The sequence below is a fragment of the Pagrus major genome, chromosome 5 (genome assembly GCF_040436345.1).
Source record: "Pagrus major chromosome 5, Pma_NU_1.0".
In the NCBI taxonomy this organism is placed as follows: domain Eukaryota; kingdom Metazoa; phylum Chordata; class Actinopteri; order Spariformes; family Sparidae; genus Pagrus; species Pagrus major.
Window position 1 is genome coordinate 6,733,740 of NC_133219.1, and position 17,509 is coordinate 6,751,248.

General features: G+C 42.4%; 1 protein-coding gene across 1 annotated transcript in view; it reads left to right on the forward strand.

Moving 5' to 3' along the window:
• The window catches only part of hmcn2 (hemicentin 2), a 60,703-nt gene that overhangs the window by 14,007 nt on the left and 29,187 nt on the right, over nt 1-17,509 (forward strand). Inside the window, exons 14-28 of the mRNA XM_073466458.1 lie at nt 1,595-1,708; nt 2,314-2,472; nt 2,557-2,751; nt 4,694-4,789; nt 4,932-5,059; nt 5,158-5,302; nt 6,711-6,823; nt 9,258-9,417; nt 9,586-9,745; nt 12,144-12,271; nt 12,434-12,685; nt 13,685-13,768; nt 15,548-15,739; nt 15,845-15,975; nt 16,969-17,113. Coding sequence (XP_073322559.1) covers nt 1,595-1,708; nt 2,314-2,472; nt 2,557-2,751; nt 4,694-4,789; nt 4,932-5,059; nt 5,158-5,302; nt 6,711-6,823; nt 9,258-9,417; nt 9,586-9,745; nt 12,144-12,271; nt 12,434-12,685; nt 13,685-13,768; nt 15,548-15,739; nt 15,845-15,975; nt 16,969-17,113 — 2,202 coding nt within the window. The remainder of the gene's footprint in view (nt 1-1,594; nt 1,709-2,313; nt 2,473-2,556; nt 2,752-4,693; nt 4,790-4,931; nt 5,060-5,157; nt 5,303-6,710; nt 6,824-9,257; nt 9,418-9,585; nt 9,746-12,143; nt 12,272-12,433; nt 12,686-13,684; nt 13,769-15,547; nt 15,740-15,844; nt 15,976-16,968; nt 17,114-17,509) is intronic.

The following is a 17,509-nucleotide window of genomic DNA, read 5'->3' on the forward strand; positions in this document are numbered from 1 at the left end:
TGGCATTCATTTTTCTGACTGCAAATGAGGCAGCACTTTTTTGTCTGTGTTGTGGACTATTAGGGCTGGGTTTGAAAAATATCAGGATTTCAATTTAACAATTTGGTGTTGTTAACTTCTGTCCTCTGCTGTCGGTCTGTGACAGAGTTTCACTCATGTAGCACAGGGACAGGGACTTAATGGTGCATTCAGATACACCTCATTAACTCTGAAATACTTGAATGGCCACAAAGGTTGTTAAAAACAGGAAAGTTTTTCTTATTTTCCTTTATTGAAATACATAGGCCTACATCTGTAATTACTTTCTCCTTCTTTCACTACAGCATTTTTAATAATTAGATGCTAAAACTATAGCAATATCATATTTATTTATCTAAAGGCAAATTGTAACTCCAAAACCATTGAACTCTTAAGCTGCTGTAGGCATTCTTTTCTGGTTAAGGTAGGTGTTAAATCACTCTTTAAATAAAGTCAGTAACCCATGTCACTCCTCCCCTGCTCATGCAGTAAAAGAGAAAATACATTTTCTGGTATCGCTGCCCACTTTATCCAATCAGGGTAGAGAACTCCATGAAGAGGCAGCAGGATCCTGTCGGAACAGGAAAAGCTTCCAATTCCATCACTGCTGCTGACAGCTTATACTACCAAAAAGGTCAAGTGATAAAACATGTGAAGAAAAGGAAGAGACAAAGAGAGCTGCCTCGAAAAAAAGAAGGGAGTCATGCAAGTGTGGTGACATCAAGAGGAGGGAGGGGGCAGCTAACTGTAAAATAACAGGATGTTAGCTAATACGACGACAACGCTTACAGCAGCTTTAATGTAAACATTCATATTTTTGATAATGAACCATGTTAAAGGTTTCCTTGTAAAATTTATATCCAAGCAAAATTGGTTTTGTAATTAAATTAATCATTTTGAATTGAATCTTATCGAATTGGAAATTGAACCAATCAGGACCTTGTGAAGGGGAATCAAATCGAGTCAGGTCAGTTTTATTTATTTAGCCCAAAATCACACAGCTCCACCGACTATTCTCCAGGAGCATTTGTTATGAATCTGTGAGTGATCGATATTCAGTGTGAACTGCACACCAACTCCACCAGAGCACAAGCAAGTGAGGCCACACGTTGCCTCGTCTCACACAATAAAACATTTCTCTGCTTGTTTTGTGAGAGCTGATAGTCGTAGGCCTCAAGTTTCTGTCGTGGCATGTCAGTTGGTGGTTGACAGAGACCTCAGCACTGATAGACTGTGGCAGCCTCTTCCTGGGGCGTCCTGGTTTTATACACACTTGTCTCTGAATGTCATTTTTAACAACATTGATCTGTCAAGGCAGCGAGAGAGCCTTGTGAGATGGATCAGCTCATCCTTTCAGCTCCGCTTTCCGCCTGCTCCAAGAGCATCTTTCCCAGCTCTGTTGGCTCAGAATGTGTGTAAAATCTAAGCTTAGGGTTTTATGTTTACCGCAGGTTTATTGTGCAGCCTTTACTGGTTTAAGCCAACATTACTTTACTGCTATCTCCAGATATAGTAGCCTGCATGCAAATCTAGTAAATTGCTATAAAATGAAAAATCTTTCTTTTCATTCCTTCAGAGGTGCCTAAAATAACAGTGACACAGCAGGTCATACTTGTGTCTGTTGGCGGTGATGCAACACTGGAGTGTCAAGCAACGGGCGTTCCCCCTCCTCTTGTCCACTGGTTCAAAGGTAAGTTAAAGGCTAAATTCACCCCAAAATGAAAATTAAGTCATTATCTCCTCAACCCTATCAAGATGGAAAGTTGGGTGAAGTTTTGAAGTCTAGCATAATCCAAGTCTCTGGAAGCCTTGAGATCCCAAATTGATTTGAAAAGATGTTATTTACACCCATTTTAAGCCAAAATCTTCACTGTAGCTTCTGAGTTAAAAATGTTAGCACGCACCTTGGCTGAAATGGGTGCATGATCTCGACCGTTGAGGGTGTAAATAAAGTCTTTTCAAATCAATTTGGGATCTTGGGGCTTCCATCAAATGGATCCATACGGCTCATCCAAAGTACACGAAGACTCTGGAAGCCCTGAAAAGACAATTTGATCTTATAAGACGTTATTTACAACCTCAACGTGCAGTTGAGCTAATGAACCCACTCAAGACCGAGTCAGATGTTTTTTTGTTACCGGTTGTGTTTAACGCTTTAAAACACGTTTCCATTCTGCCAGTTTAATCAGCGTAATTGCCGTAATCCAAGTCTACGGAAGCCCCAAGATCCCAAATTGATATGAAAAGACATTATTTACACCCTTTTTAAAAACGAAATCTTCACTGTGTTTCCAGGTGAGCTTGAGGTGGGCTCCGCTCCGTTCGTTGAGCAGGATGTAAACCGCGGGACCCTTCACATCCGGGGGGTTCAGGAGGTCGACGCTGGCCAGTACACCTGTGTGGCCAGCAGCCCTGCAGGAACCTCTGCTGGCACCGTCAGTCTGGAGGTTGGAGGTGAGCCCACACTTCAGTTTTCCACATGAAGCTTATTTTTCTCACAAAATATACACAAAGGAAAATTCACTCTTCTCTTCACAGCGGGCCCTTTGTTCTCTGAGGCACCGGTTGACATGACAGCTAACGTTGGGGAGAATATCACCCTCCACTGCGTTGCCCGAGGTTCCCCGCAGCCGACAGTGACCTGGCACAGACAGGACGGCAGACAGATTCTTACGAGGACAGACAGCCACAGTCGAACAATGCAGCTGGAGAATGGACTTCTCCTAATCCAGAGTGAGTTATCCATGAAACACTATCACAGCAGCAAAGAGCTTCGGTCTGCAGTGCAGCTTGATACAGCCTTGTGGTTGCCTTGCACTCAATGGCATGACCGAAACCTTTTGAGTGATTATTAATAGAAGAGGTGCAGCCTTTCATTTTAAAGTTAGCTAACATTTTCTTAAGAGAGGGGGGCAACAGGATGTCATCGCCTTCTATAAAGTAACAAGAACAAAACATCAAGTATCCATCCTGCTAAAAGCACTTCTTCTTCTGCTCTGTGAAAGACTTCACTTGACTTGAATGCTATTAATCATTCCCCTGGTGTAGGTCTTCCTTTGTCCATCTATTTCTCCTTCATTGAGAGACTATATCCTGATCAGAGCAGGAGATTTTAAATTGTGAGCTCTGGAGGCCTTTCTGCTTACAATATGACTAATCTTGTCCACTGAAGGTGATCCTTTGTTCCCCTGAGACTAAATGTTTATAGTGAGTGTAATATTATATTGGACAGGAACAGACATATTTGCATGGTCTGCTTCTGTCACTGTTTCCATTTGTGGCTGCCGTCTGACCTAATTATCTCAATCTGTTGCAGATGGCTTTATTTTTTACCTGCTATTGTTTTAGAAAACGTCTCCATTCGTATTGCGTCACACAAGAAGAACTCCAGCATCCCTCGCCCTTCTGCTCCTTTAATGCTTAATGTCTTGTCATCACCTATGTAAACATCAGTCTGACTGTCTAAACACTGGAAGTGAATCATATGTTGATCTTCTCATATGTGATCTCAAGAGAATTTGCCGAGTGGGACATGTGTGCCTGCAGGCCGGCAGCTGAGCCAAACCTATTAATCCCATTATTTTCTATTTTTATCTCTTAATTACAGCACAGTCAAACCAATACTACCACTTGTTATTGGGTAGAGGACTTAAATGCTATTAGCAAGGAGTTACATTTCTAGATAAGTTGTTTTCTTTCTTAGTAAGTGTAGGGACACTCCTTATGTCAGATGTGGTTCTCAAGATGTTGATTTAAAGGGACAGATCACCCAAAAAAAGAACCCCCCCCCCCAAAAAAAAACAACAACAACATATTTTTCGTCTTATCTGATATCTTTCTATTTGAATTGTTCTGGGTTGAGTTGCAGAGTTTGGGAGATATCGTGGAACTAGATGGCAATTATTTTGTGGTGCTCAAAGTGCCAGAAATATACATTTGAAAAACTCACGAGCAATGTCTCTTTCCAGAAGTCATGACCTGGTAACTTTAGACAATCCACAGACCTTGTTGTGAGCAGTTTCATGTAGGAACTATTTTCTTTCTACTGAACTAGAGCTGCAACGATTAATCGATAAACTGTCAACTATTAAATTAATTGCCAACTATTTTGATAATTGATTAATCGGGTTAAGCATTTTTTTTTAGCAATAAAAGTCAAATTTCTCTGATTCCAGCTTCTTATATGTGAGTATTTGTTGGTTTCTTTACTCTTTTATGACAGTAAAGTGATTATCTTTGGGTTGTGGACAAAACATGACTCGTGAGGATGTCATCTAAGGCTTTTGGAAACACTAATCAACATTTTTCACCATTTTCTAACCAAACAAATCATCAGTTAAACAAGGACATAATGGACAGATTGATAGACAATGAAAATATTTGTTAGTTGCAGCCCTATTCTAAACTAACTGCTGCCAAATGTATCACTGGGCAGAGGGAAGTGTCAAATGTGCATCTACTTATGAGCTAAATAAGCTAACCAAGCTAGCTAACATTAGAGCTCAGCAGGACACCATTAATGTTTATATCCCGAGCCCTCACATCCATGAGTGGATGAAACTTTCCTTTTCTGCGCGGTAAATACATATTGTAAAAATATGTACATTTGATTTTGGTGATTTTTTGGTGTGAACTGTCCCTTTAATGTGCTGGTTTCCTGTCTGTCTGACTACAGGTGTCTGGCTGGATGATGAAGGGCTGTACATCTGCGAGGCCAAGAACCAGTTTGGAACCATCAAAACTGAGGCCAGAGTTAGTGTCACTGGACTGGGTAGGCTTGTCTCAGCTCTCTTATCTCGATCTGCACTACCATATGATTTAGAGACAGTCTCTGCAACTATGAAGCTGACTGTGGCCTTAAAATACTTTGACATTTCCCTGCTCTTGTTTCTTTACACTTCTTTTTCCTGCAGAGCCCCCTCTCTTGGCCCAAGGTGCCCCAGTCATCACCACTGGCATCGGTCAGTCCCTCAGTATTCCCTGCATGCTGCTGGATGGAATACCTCTTCCAGAGAGACACTGGTCCCGAAATGGAAAACCTGTAAGACTGACTAGTATTCAACCTTCAAATACATACGGTACGTTACGTAGATGATCTCCATGTTCCTGTGTGACAGCAGTCATTATTCTTCTGCACAGGTTCAGCTGACTGGGAGGATGTTCGTGAGGAGTGATGGCGGTCTGTACATTGAGCGAGCCACCCCAGAGGATGCTGGGACTTACGTTTGCACTGCGGTGAATGTAGCAGGCTCCATGAACATCACAGTCAGCCTGGAGGTCCACAGTGAGTTAAAGGAATAATAGAATAATCGCCTTCTTGCTCAGAGAAAATCAGTACTTGACTTACGCTAACTGTGAAGCTAGAGCCAGCAGACAATTAGATTAGCTTAGCAAAAAGACTGGCTAGCATGACTCTGTCCTGATATAACATGCAGACAAGAAATAGTTCCAGTCGATAAAACCCTGTCAAACCACAAACTGTTGTTTTTACGTTGTGTACAGTGCAAACAAATGAGATATATGTACATTTCTGAGCTGTAGAGGCACTGCTACAGTGGATTTTTCTAGCCTTGCTAGCGGTGTGACATATTGAATGTCATTTGATTTGGTTTATAATCACTAAAGACATTTCCATCAGACTCAGCTGCACTTTGTGTTTAGTGCTAATTAGCAAATGTTAAAATGCTTACATGTTAAACTAAAATGACAACTTTTTAGCATCGTCATTATGAGCAACTTCTAACCAAACTAGGCTCGCTGTTTCTCCCTGCTTTCAGTCTCTGTGCTAAGCTAAACTGTCTCCAACTCTGGTTCTAGCTTCACATTTAGCTAACACGAGAGTGGTATCATCTTGTTGTAGAAATCTTATTGAAGAGTGGTTACATGTGAAGAAACATTGATGATGACCCTATCAGTACTGACTATATGTAATGATTTGCAGTGCCCGCCAGAAGTTTGTGAGGAGAGCCTGGGAGAAGGCCGGAGTCAACGATAAGTGGGCACAAACCAGCTGGGCCAAGAAGATCGAGGCAAGACAGAAGGTAAAGGCTGTGCTTGTGTTTAAGGAGGAAGAATGTGTTGAATAAAAAAGGTGGTATCTCTGGTCATTGCTAAACTGTCCAAAATGAGTCCAACAGTGATAGGAGTACAATGCCTGACCCAATGACCTGTTTTTCAAAATGTGATGTCTGCATTACCCACAATGCAACTTAGTCACTGAGTTACATCAGAGGAAGAAATTTATCAGATTACATGGAGCCACAGAAGGCTTTATACTACTTTTTCACATATGCAGTCGTACTCCCCAAGCCCAACTTCAATGTCTTAAATTGGTGGAGTTGTCCTTTAAGTCTCGATGCTGAGACACTGCAGGTTTGAACCCTATTTTATGGTTTAGACAGTCAGGTCAACAATGTGCTGACTCAGCATGGAAAACAACAATATGTCATGGCTTGACCACCTGCTGTCATCATAGTGAGAGGGTTCATTTACTGCATGCTTTGATGAAAGGGTCATTTTGTTCATAGGCATGTAATGACAGACAGGCCAGATTACGGTTCATCATCGGGTTGTAATGAAGAAATGCCTTGAGCGCTGATTCTGCTGGCTGACTAAGGCCAGGGATAATGCTGTAGGCCCGCTTCTCTACGGCCAGTCAGACAGCTGTGTTGTGTGACCTACTTCTCCCACAGTGCCCCCTGAGATCAACGCTGGTCCGTACCACTACATAGCCAACGAGGGCGTAGCCATCACACTATCATGCGAGGCCAGCGGAGTTCCCAAGCCAAAAGTCGTCTGGTCCAAGGTAGGATGTCACACTCACAGTCCAAATCTAGTCTTATTAATGATTGCTTTGGCTGCGTCCCATAAACCCATCATGCATCTAGTGCATGACTAATTGGCTACATCTTATTCCCACACTATCTAGTGAGGATTCTACTTGGAACTCATTCATCTGACAATTAATCATCATGAAGACTGTATTAGCTATAGAGGCAGGTTACTATCATACAGAAGATCAATTTCCAGTCTAGCAATGGTGATGAGATGTTGATTTAAACCAAACTAGACATCAGTAGGCTATTATTAATATTATTATAAATGTAACTACTACTAGAATTATAATAGTGATAATAATAGTAGTCATCATCATCTTATAATGCATTCTCTACTTTAACTCAACTTGTGCTCAGGCTCTTATTAATTACTTAATGTTCAATTTTATTTTGCGAAGAACATACTTAACACTACCCTCACTAGTCACTTATATTGGTTTGAAATTAGTAAAATCATTTTTATTATTCCTTCTCCCTTCTGCTTTATTTTTCCTTGATTTGTCAGACCACTCTTAAAACACAGCCGACAATAACAGTTTGATCTGATTTGATTTGATTAGCCTGACCAGGAAAGATGTAACCATGGCAACTTTACCATATTGCCGCTTGACAGCGAGAAATCACCGTTGTACCTTAGGAATCTATTTAAAGCCTTTCTTGCAGTACCTTTCAGTACAACACCTGTGAAAAAAAGAACATTTCATGAGAAGAAAAGGTGATTTACATTATCATTAGACATTATCCACATTATAAGAGTGTGGAATGCATTCTTCCACTGCAGTCAGTGATTTGACCTCGTTCATGAGGAAACAAAGATGAAAATCATGCCAGAGTTAACACTACAGAGTAAAAATTGTGGACAATATGAACATTTCTTGTCATGATTATCCTGGCCAAAGTAGTTGTGAATTACGTTATTATCCATTATTATCTTGATAATCATCAAAATATGCTTTAAACTCTTAAAATGTCACCAAAAATATACGTTTTCTTACGTTATGCTAAGAAACAATATTTCTGTTACATCACAGCATTCAGTTCATAAAAAATAGGGAGGATTTTGAAAACCAAAGCAGGAGTCTGAGTTTCACAGACTTTGTTTCCTGATTTGTGGTGACTTTAAGCTGGTGTGAGCCTGTGTGAATCTCTGGCATAAGCTAATATATAATATAATATATAATCGTTCTTTTTTTTGCCTGCCCCTTAGAGTCTGTGCATGCCACTGTGTTTATAAGCTCTCAATGGTGATTGAAGTCAGTGCGACCCCTGTGATCGACAGAAACAAGATGGGGCAGATCTTATAAGATGCATGCCCCTTTCCTTTAAAAATTCCCATGAAAAACAGGAATTCTGTTCATCTGACATTTGAGTATTTCGTTCTCCTCTCCATTTCTCTGTCACTCACTGTGAGGACAAGTCGACACAGTACACGAGACTACATGCTGTATAGCGCCAGAAACAAGTTGTGATAACTAAAAGGGGAGAAAAAATGGTGTGAAATTTGTCATAAATTGGGAGAAAAACAGGAGACTTGTGACCCCAGAGGAAACTGGGAGGGGGCAATTAAAAATGTGAGATTCACAGCAAAATCGGGAAGGTTGTCAAGTATGTGTCACAGATAGGAATAATGTATTTTTTAGTGAACATGCTTTTTGTGAAAAAGAATCAAACAATCTTAAATATGGTAATCATAAATCATAGGGTCCCGCTGCGGAAATAAACGATAAATAAACCTCATCTCCCTGTTGTTTTGTAGTTTGGAATCCACAGTTTATACACACATCTGACTTAACTTATTTTTGGGAGGGTAAACATGGAATGACTGGAAAGATGCAGCGTCCCCTTTGTCGCAATTCAAAAGAAATCAGGAAATCCATATAGGTCGGTATGTTATCAAGCTCTTTCAAGTCACTGATCTGAGGATCTTCACAATTATTCCGATGATGGAACATCACCATCTTCACCATGATCAACTCATGATTGTTTTTATCTCTATCCACAACAGAATCTTATATCCTCCCATCCCTACCCTTCACCATTACATAGTCAGCATTATTGAGTGAGATCAGTGTGCCCTTGTTCCCCACATATTGTTGAACTGAGCCAGATTTTTCTTCCTCACTCTTGCCCAAAAAGTACTCTTGAGTCAAGTAAATTTCTTTTCTTGTCAGATAAAAGTGAATCTGTAAAAGCAATTTCATGTTCAAAGCAAGTGCGTGTGCAGCAGGCGGCATTCTTGTGCGCACGCATTGGGGATGGAGAGTGAGCTGGGGGGTGCTCAGTAATTACATTAGACATCAAAGGTTGGGCTGTAAACACTAAGCTTAGTGTCCCAGTGCTGTTGTGCAAACAGCTTTTATCTACAGTAGATTCTGTATGGTCTCATGCCTGCTTTTCCTCCAGGGGAGGCAGCCTCTGCCCAGGGACCACTCCTCTCTTCAGTCTGAGCCTGATGGATATCTCCACATCCCCCACCCTACCACTGAGGATGCAGGCATCTACATCTGCACTGCCACCAGTCCTGTGGGCTACGCCAGCCGAGAGGTCCAGCTTAGTGTCAACAGTGAGCAAATAAATGTTTCACCGCAGTCACCCAAACATAGCAGTGTTTGATTTAACAAAGGCTGACCTCTATCTGCACACTGTATAATGTTTGACAGTATGACTTCCTGTTTGGAGTTGAACATAGTCTACATGGTATTCTCACTTTTCTTCTCTTCATCTTCTCCAGCCATGCCGAAGATAATGGGTGTGAGTGGCCATGACAACACAGTGAAGATGGCTGCAGAGGTTGGAACAGAGGTTGTTCTCCCATGTGAGGTCGAGGGGAGTCCCTCTCCACTCGTCACATGGAGCAGAAATGGACATCCCATCCCCCCCGTCACAGCTGGGTAAGAGGAAGTCTTACCTCACTCTGGTAATGATGCAATAAAATTAGTTAAACATCATGGAACGAAAGGTTCTCACCATACCTTACCTCTGACTTCGCTAACATCTGACTCAGCTTTTACAGGACTTAAGCTGGCGGCCGTTCAAAGCTGTTGCACATGTTCGGGGTTCGTTTAGTGATGCCTTTTGAAGGGCAGCTAGGCAGAGGCAGCAGCAGTCTGCCAGAGGGCTGTGTGGGGGCTTCACTTTGGCTAACTGAAGAAGAACATCTGGTCCCACATGGTTCGCTGATTCTCGGCTTTCATGTGTGGTCACTCTGGGTGCAGACAGGCTGGCCGACTTGGGACACAGGCTGCGTAGATGACAGACAGCTTCTCCTGGCCAGACACCAGACCGAATGGTTTTGGGTAGATAGAAGAATGGGGGGAGTGGGTTGAAAGCTGCGGTGACTCAGATACAGTATGACTTGTGTGGGGCCAGGAAGAAGGAAAAGGTGGGGGTGGAGTGGGGGGTGCCAGGAAGAGGGGAGGAAAACGAACTGACAGAGGAAGAGATACAAGCCCTGTCTGCCTGATGTTCGGATTCCCTGGGGTGCTTCAGCAGTAAAACAACATGCTGACTCTTTACTAGCCTGTCTGATGAGAATAACACATCTCTGCGAACAACCCCCACATCAGCCAGTGCTTTGCATATGCAGGACCTGCGGAAACAAGCATGCTGTGAAGGAGGGGGAATCATGGTCTCCAGCCACACTCTGTGGGTCAGAGGAAATGACCAGAGGGTGCTGATTGTTGAGATAACTTAAATCAGTGGGCGGTAAGATTTCTGCCATAGCCATATAATAGGCTCATGCTAACTCTAATCCTGATGAGGCTAATTTGTCCCAGTTAGTCTTTGTGTCAGTCTGTGTACACAGATGACTTGACACCAGTGTGGGGAGTGATGGATGGAGGGGTGGTTCACGTCTTCACTGTGGCATTGCCGGATCGCAGCGCTGCGGTCTGAGCACAGATTGAGCTCTGCAGAGGCAGTCATTTGGTTCCAATGTTCGATGTTGCTGCCTCTCCTCAGGCTGTTTGAGGAGGTGGGGGAGCAACGTTACACCATATGTGCAGCTGATATAGAGAGCTCTTTGTGCTTCGATACCCACTTACATGATCATGTTATTGTTATAATTCAGTTGCTAAGCAGACACTCTTATCTAAGATAAATCATGGAGGTGTGTTTACACTTGTGCATATTGTGCATTTATACAGCTGGATAGCTTCTTGTGCAGGTCAGGTTACCTCACACCCCCTTAAAGTCTGTGACCTACATTTAAGTACTTTTAACCTACATTTAACTGCTGCTTGTTTTTGCTACAAATCATGTTTTTTGGGTGGAGGTTAGTGTAGGTGATCATCTCCATCTGTCCGCTTGTTTATGTGTGACAAAGATCTATAAAAGCAATAGTTTGTTTAGCATAAACGTTGCTTTCCACATGGTTGTTCATGATAATGAAGGCCCGTGGGACCTTCCTTTTAGCGCCACTATCAGTTTGATGTTCAAATTATCTGTATTCCTGAGCCCTGAGTGGTAAAGACACAACAGTTGCTGCACATATTACTGTTCCCAACAGGAAAATATGCATTGATTTCTGTGAGCCTGTGACCTTTCCCATGCTGATGTCATCAGGTCAAACTCCGGCTACCCTTTTACACTGTAATTACCCTGTACAATGGTAATTGTGAGAGTAAGAACTCACTAGGGAGATTACGAGTGCCTGGCTAAGGTCCAGTTCCCACTTAGTGCTTTTCTTCCATCCATCACAGATCCATTTTTCTTTATCGCGACCAAACAGCACAAATGCAAAGAGGCCATCAACAGCTCTACAATGTATTTCAACTCTGTGTTGCTGTCACTTCCTCTCACGCTTTGTTTTGTATTTGGAGCATACAATGGATAAGCATTATGCCCCACTCTTTTTGCTCAAAATGTGTACAAATTATCTGATTATTTTACACACTAATGAACCACTTCATCAATGAGCCTCCGGCAGTAGCTGTCCTGGGAATTCACTGTCTGAATCTGTTTACAGGAACTGCTTTCATCAACTTGTCTCCTACTAAAAATAGTTACAGAAGCATCTTGAAATTGGTCCTCACAGAAACACAACAATAAAGGTTGATATCTAAATATACATTAGTGACATAAAAACAGCAGTGTTATGGTTACTATTATATAGTACTCATATAGATGTACCCATTCTCCACAATATAAATGGGACATTTGAGGTAAATATACAGTAGCTTTGACAGGAAAACCTCTTCTGCCAAAACACAGTGGCTGTAGATCTTAAGTGACTCATGAAGTGTTTTCTTTTCTCCATCTCTTTGCCCTTGACCCCTAACCACTTCCCAGGTTCACTGTTTTGCCTTCAGGCTCTCTGAGGATCACTGATGTGCGCCTGATTGATAGTAAAATGTACACCTGCACTGCAGAGAACCCAGCAGGCAATGTGTCCCTGAGCTACAATTTACACATTCAAGGTAACTCTGTGGGGCATCATTAGGAAGTAGAACTTCTTAGAAACCTTAAAATCTAAAACATGACTTCAAACATATGTAAAATATGTGAAATATGTAAATAAATAGGTGTTTAACAGATGTTGTGAAATCTGCATTTTAACAGAAATGTGTTTTTGTCCTCAGCTAAACCCAGAATTCAGCCTGCACCTTCCCTCTTGAAAGCCCTGATTGGCCAAAGAGTGATTCTCCCATGTGTGGTCCAAGGAGAACCAAACCCTGAGGTCAGTTGGTTTCACAATGGACTTCCTGTTGGGACCAAGAACACTATGCCCCTCAGGATTGAGAGGGTCAGCCTTGATGACCAGGGCACTTACCAGTGTGTGGCCAAGAACAGTGCCGGACAGGAGACCTTGGAGATCAAGCTGGAAATTCTTGGTGAATATCTGCGGTTCACTTCTTCAAACCCTGCTTGTTCAATTTGTGAATAAGCAGAAATAAATCAAACTCTGCTATACTGTATACAGATATATTGTGAATCATGCTTGGAGTGTAAAAAAGAACCATTTCCTCCTACTGATATCAAAATTTACACAGGCTGAGCACGTCCCTCTAATCCAACTCCGGAAAGGTTGGGCGGAGGGGGTGTCCAGAATTATTTGACCATCTGACAAGCACTTCTAACGGAGTACACTGGCTCTTTAAGCCTCTGTTGACTTGTGTATGTTGATTGTTTAACATATACATTTACATTATACATTAAAATCATTTTTTTCAGGTCAACCTCTCACTGAACTCAGCTCTCACCAGAGACTCCAGGTCTCTCTCTTCTTTCCCCCCTTTCCTCTGGGTAACAATATGTTCCTGAAGTAAAGTACATTTCTCCTCCTGCTCCAGTCAGCAGTCAACATTACAAAACATAAACACCCGACAATGGAGGTCACCTTCACGGATCACTGCTGCAGTCAGGTTGATAAACAGGAGTGAAGATAAATTTACTTTTGAATATCAAAAGTTAAAAAGTATCTGTGAGTTCTCCAACGTCTGTAAACAGCTCCAGATCAGAACAGAATCTGCTGTGTGGGTGTGCAAGTGTTTATTCCTCCAGAAGGTCTGGCTCTGCACCTGACTTTCTCCTTTAGAGCTGGCTCGCTCTGAGCAGTTAAAACAGCGGCTTTGCTTCAGGTCTCTCTTGAAAAGGAGATCTTAATTTTAATGAGACTACTTAATTAAATATAGCTACTCATAAGGTGTCAGCCTGGCTGTTGGTGTTCTCTTGCCATCAGAGTTTCTCAATTATTGGGTTTAGTTATCTACACTGGTAATTGTATTAATAACACTGACTAACAATCATCATGTTTTACACTTAATGTGTACTATATCAACTGCCCTTGGTGCACTGTGAACCATGGTTAACATGTTTTTCTGTCCTCACAGAGGCCCCATCCTTTGCAGAACCTGGGGATGCCATAATGGAGAAAGTAGCGAGCAGCAAGGTCATCATCCCTTGTCCTGCTGAAGGTAGGAAATTATTCACTGATGAGTCAGCCTGAGACCGTCTGAAAAAAGAACAGGACAATCAAAGGTCTGGCGTTTAGAAGAGACACAACTTACAGGGTGTGACTACATTTTCAGAGCATAAAATGAATCGGTCTTTCTTAGTTTGTTTTCATGACACAAAAGAATATTCCTCCTCCTTAAATGTAGGACAGATACGTGTAGTCGTGCACCATCAAAGGAATGTTTCACTGTCACTGTAGACCCTCAGTTGTCAAACTTTTAAAAAAGAGCCTTACCATCTTAAAAGGCACAGCTTCTTTTTATCACAGCACCCAGAGACATGCTGTCGTCTATATATTTTAACATCTCTGTGCGAACAAGGGAGCATCCTGGAGGGGTGTGGAGAGCAAAACACAGTGAGTGTCTGCGTACGTCTGCAGATACACTGATAGATACCTCTGACAGCCCGTGGAAACAGGTATTGTTTGTGTGGAGCTCTGCCATGGTAACCAGCTCGGTGAGAGAAGGTGAGGACTGTGTCTAATGTGGAGCAACAGCTGGAACATCAGTCTGCTGCCTGCTGCCTCAGTGAGCCACATCTGCTTTCCTCTGCGTCGGGGCCTGCTGGGAGAGGAATCCTAATTACAGGCTGCTGCTGGCAGATGAAGGACAGAGATGTCTGAGGTGCACCATGAAGCGCAGGAAGAGGAAGATGAAGCCACACTAGCCCTCCTTCCATCCAAGTCATACCGGTAGGCAGGCAGACTGTACCAGGCCTCAGAGGGCTCACACACAAATGCTTGATGCTCTTGACACCCCTGAGAGGCAGCCGGCAGCAGGAAACAAGGATCCACTCATTGTTCTCTAGAGATCTATTTGTATAGGGAAGATAAAGAGCGGTCTCTGCCAGAAGGATACTATTAATTCACCAACAAGCACATTGCATTTGATAGAGGTAATTATTTGGGAAACACATGGAAGAGATAATCTTCGTCAGCCCGAGAAAATAAATTCAAAGTCGACTAATGAGATCTGTTAACATCTAAAATAGAACATCTGTATGCATTTCCTGTTCAATGAGATAATTAATTTGCCCCAGAGCTGACTAACTGTAAACATGTGTACTGAAAGGCAACGGAAGGCAACTTCACCTTTGCTTGTGCCTCCTGTGGTCAGTATTTTTAAGATTGAGGAAGGCTGCTGTGTTTGATTGCTCTCCCCCGCATGTGGTGTTTGTATATGTAACACCTCTGTAAATAGACAGAGCCGTGGCAACTGGATCTCTCCACTGCTCTGGTCGTTCACTGCGGCTCTCTGGCCTGTCCTTGTTCCTGGGACAACCTTCACCTTCACCCCCATTCCACCTTTCTCCTCTAGACCATTTCAAGCTCGTCTCCACCCAGCAATCCACAAAACACATCTGTTTCAGCCACTTTGAACTGCTTGTTCAACCACTCCTATTCTTACTGCTCAAGATGCTCACCTCAGTGTTTGGTAATAAATCTTTACGCTAGTGTTTTCAATCGTACATCTCTCCAGCATACTGTGTCTTACTTTTTTATGCGACTCTGACCTTGAAATCTTAAGCTCACAGGCTACAAGGACTCTAACAATTTTGGCATGGTCTCCCCTGCTGTTCTGCTGTCCAACAGATAAATGTAGAGCCTGCTTGTTCGAGTCTGGGCTGCATGCCCATTACATTTTCCTGTTGAGAAGCAGAGAGATGGAAGTAACTTTTCTTTGTCAGACGTGATCAATAAAGCTCAGTTTATATTCCTTCTCTTTTTCCCCCACCTTCAGGTTCACCTCGTCCCAAGGTACGCTGGTTCAAGAATGGCCTGGAGATACACCCCGAACAATCAGAGTTTTCTGTGGCGAGGGACGGTGCTCTCATAATTAGCACAGCGTCTGCCAGCCACAGCGGGGACTTCAAGTGTGTGGCAACCAATGAGGCAGGCTCTGTAGAGAGGAAGACGAGGCTGAAAGTAAATGGTGAGTCAGTTACACCGATTTTTCTTACTTTTAACAAAAAACCTTCAACTGAACTGAAACATAGTTAAAACACAATGCTTCACTTTTTCTTTAACGCTTCTACAGTTCCCCCAGAGATCCAAGATGACGGCCAGCCTCTGAACCTTACTGTCACCTTGAAGCAGCCTCTCACTCTGGGCTGCGATGCCTTTGGGATCCCCTCTCCAACAATCACCTGGACCAAAGATGGTCGTCCTGTGAGTTTTGTTTTCAACCTGAATTCCCATTTACAGTAAATTTAGAACTTAGGTAGCGTGTTAATATACTGTATCTTGTTGATATCTAGCTGTACAATGCCACTGAGTGGTTTTTGTTTTAATTACAATGAAACGCTAGGGATGCACGCTGTGCCAGCGCTGGAGAAAGGTCTGACTGAACCCATTATTATTCTGGTATATGGGAATTTGCGCTGACTTGTGTGTTTTTCTTAAAACCAATCACAATCATCTTGGTGCCCTTACGAAATAGTGTTGTGTGGGTGTTGTTTTTTGGTGGAGGCGAGCCCTGGCATTAAAATGGCTTAATCCCTGCAAAAAAAGCTGGCCCACCTTACTGCACAATCCTTGTCTTTGTGCAACCCAATCGCCAGAATAAATGTTAGAAATGTACGTTTCTGTTGATTTAGGTTCAATTTTGTATTTTATGTTGTGACAATGCTGTGCTTATGATCTGGTTAGGTTAAGGTACAGAAACTACTTGGTTAGGATTAGGAAAATCATATTTTGGCTTAGAAGACCAGTATTGATCGTCACAAAGAAGGCTGGAGATGTCCCAGGGGCTCTGAAAAAACATCTGGTTTTGTCTGCACAAACTTGGCTGGAGATGTCCATACTTCTTGCCAAAAACATTCGGTTTTGTTGGCAAAAACATGGCTGAAGATGTCCCGACTTCTTCTCAAAATTTGTTGTGTTTTTCTCCAAAAACATGACTGGAAACTGGCCCGAGGTCACCTGTTCTGAACACCACAAAGGAGGCTAGAGATGTCATGAGTTCATGTTAAAAACACCCGGCTGGAGATGTCCCCACTTCCCATCAGAAATATCAGATTTTTCACTTTCACGTAGTGATGGGTGAATGGTAAAGAGCAGATAGCAGAAGGAGAAAAATAGTTGGCCTATGGCAGGCTTATACCCACAGTCTACTTTTTTGTGAGTCATATGGATGCACTAATTTGATTTCTGTGCCTCCAGGTGGACAGTCCTGGGGTGTACCTGCAGAATGGGAACAGGATGCTGAGAATCTACAGAGTTCAGCCAGAACATGCAGGAAGATTTTCTTGCACAGCTCAAAACTCAGCTGGAGAGGCCCGGAGAGAATATAACATCGTGGTACAAGGTGAGCTCATAAACCAGCTGTCATGCTGGTATTTAGTATGAATAAAAATAAAGTGGGGAAGAGGCAAATTTAAGGATGCCTCCTGCATTAAGTAGAGAGTTAAAAAGGACATTTTTCTTGCCATCAGTGGAATTAAAATATCCTAGAACAGCAGTCTAAAGCCTCCAAAGAGCTTAAACCGTTTAATTAAACTCTAATACTCTGTTTAATGTAGCATACATCCTGAGAGTTGTCGTCCTCTCACACCTACAAAGACTAGCCATTTATATCAATGCTAATGATCTCATTAACAGCTTAACTGATGGCCCTCTTAACTGGATGGTTTTAATGTCTGTCTTTTTCTCCAAACAGTGAATTTGAATTTATTTAGATCATTATCCCATTCAGCATTTAGAT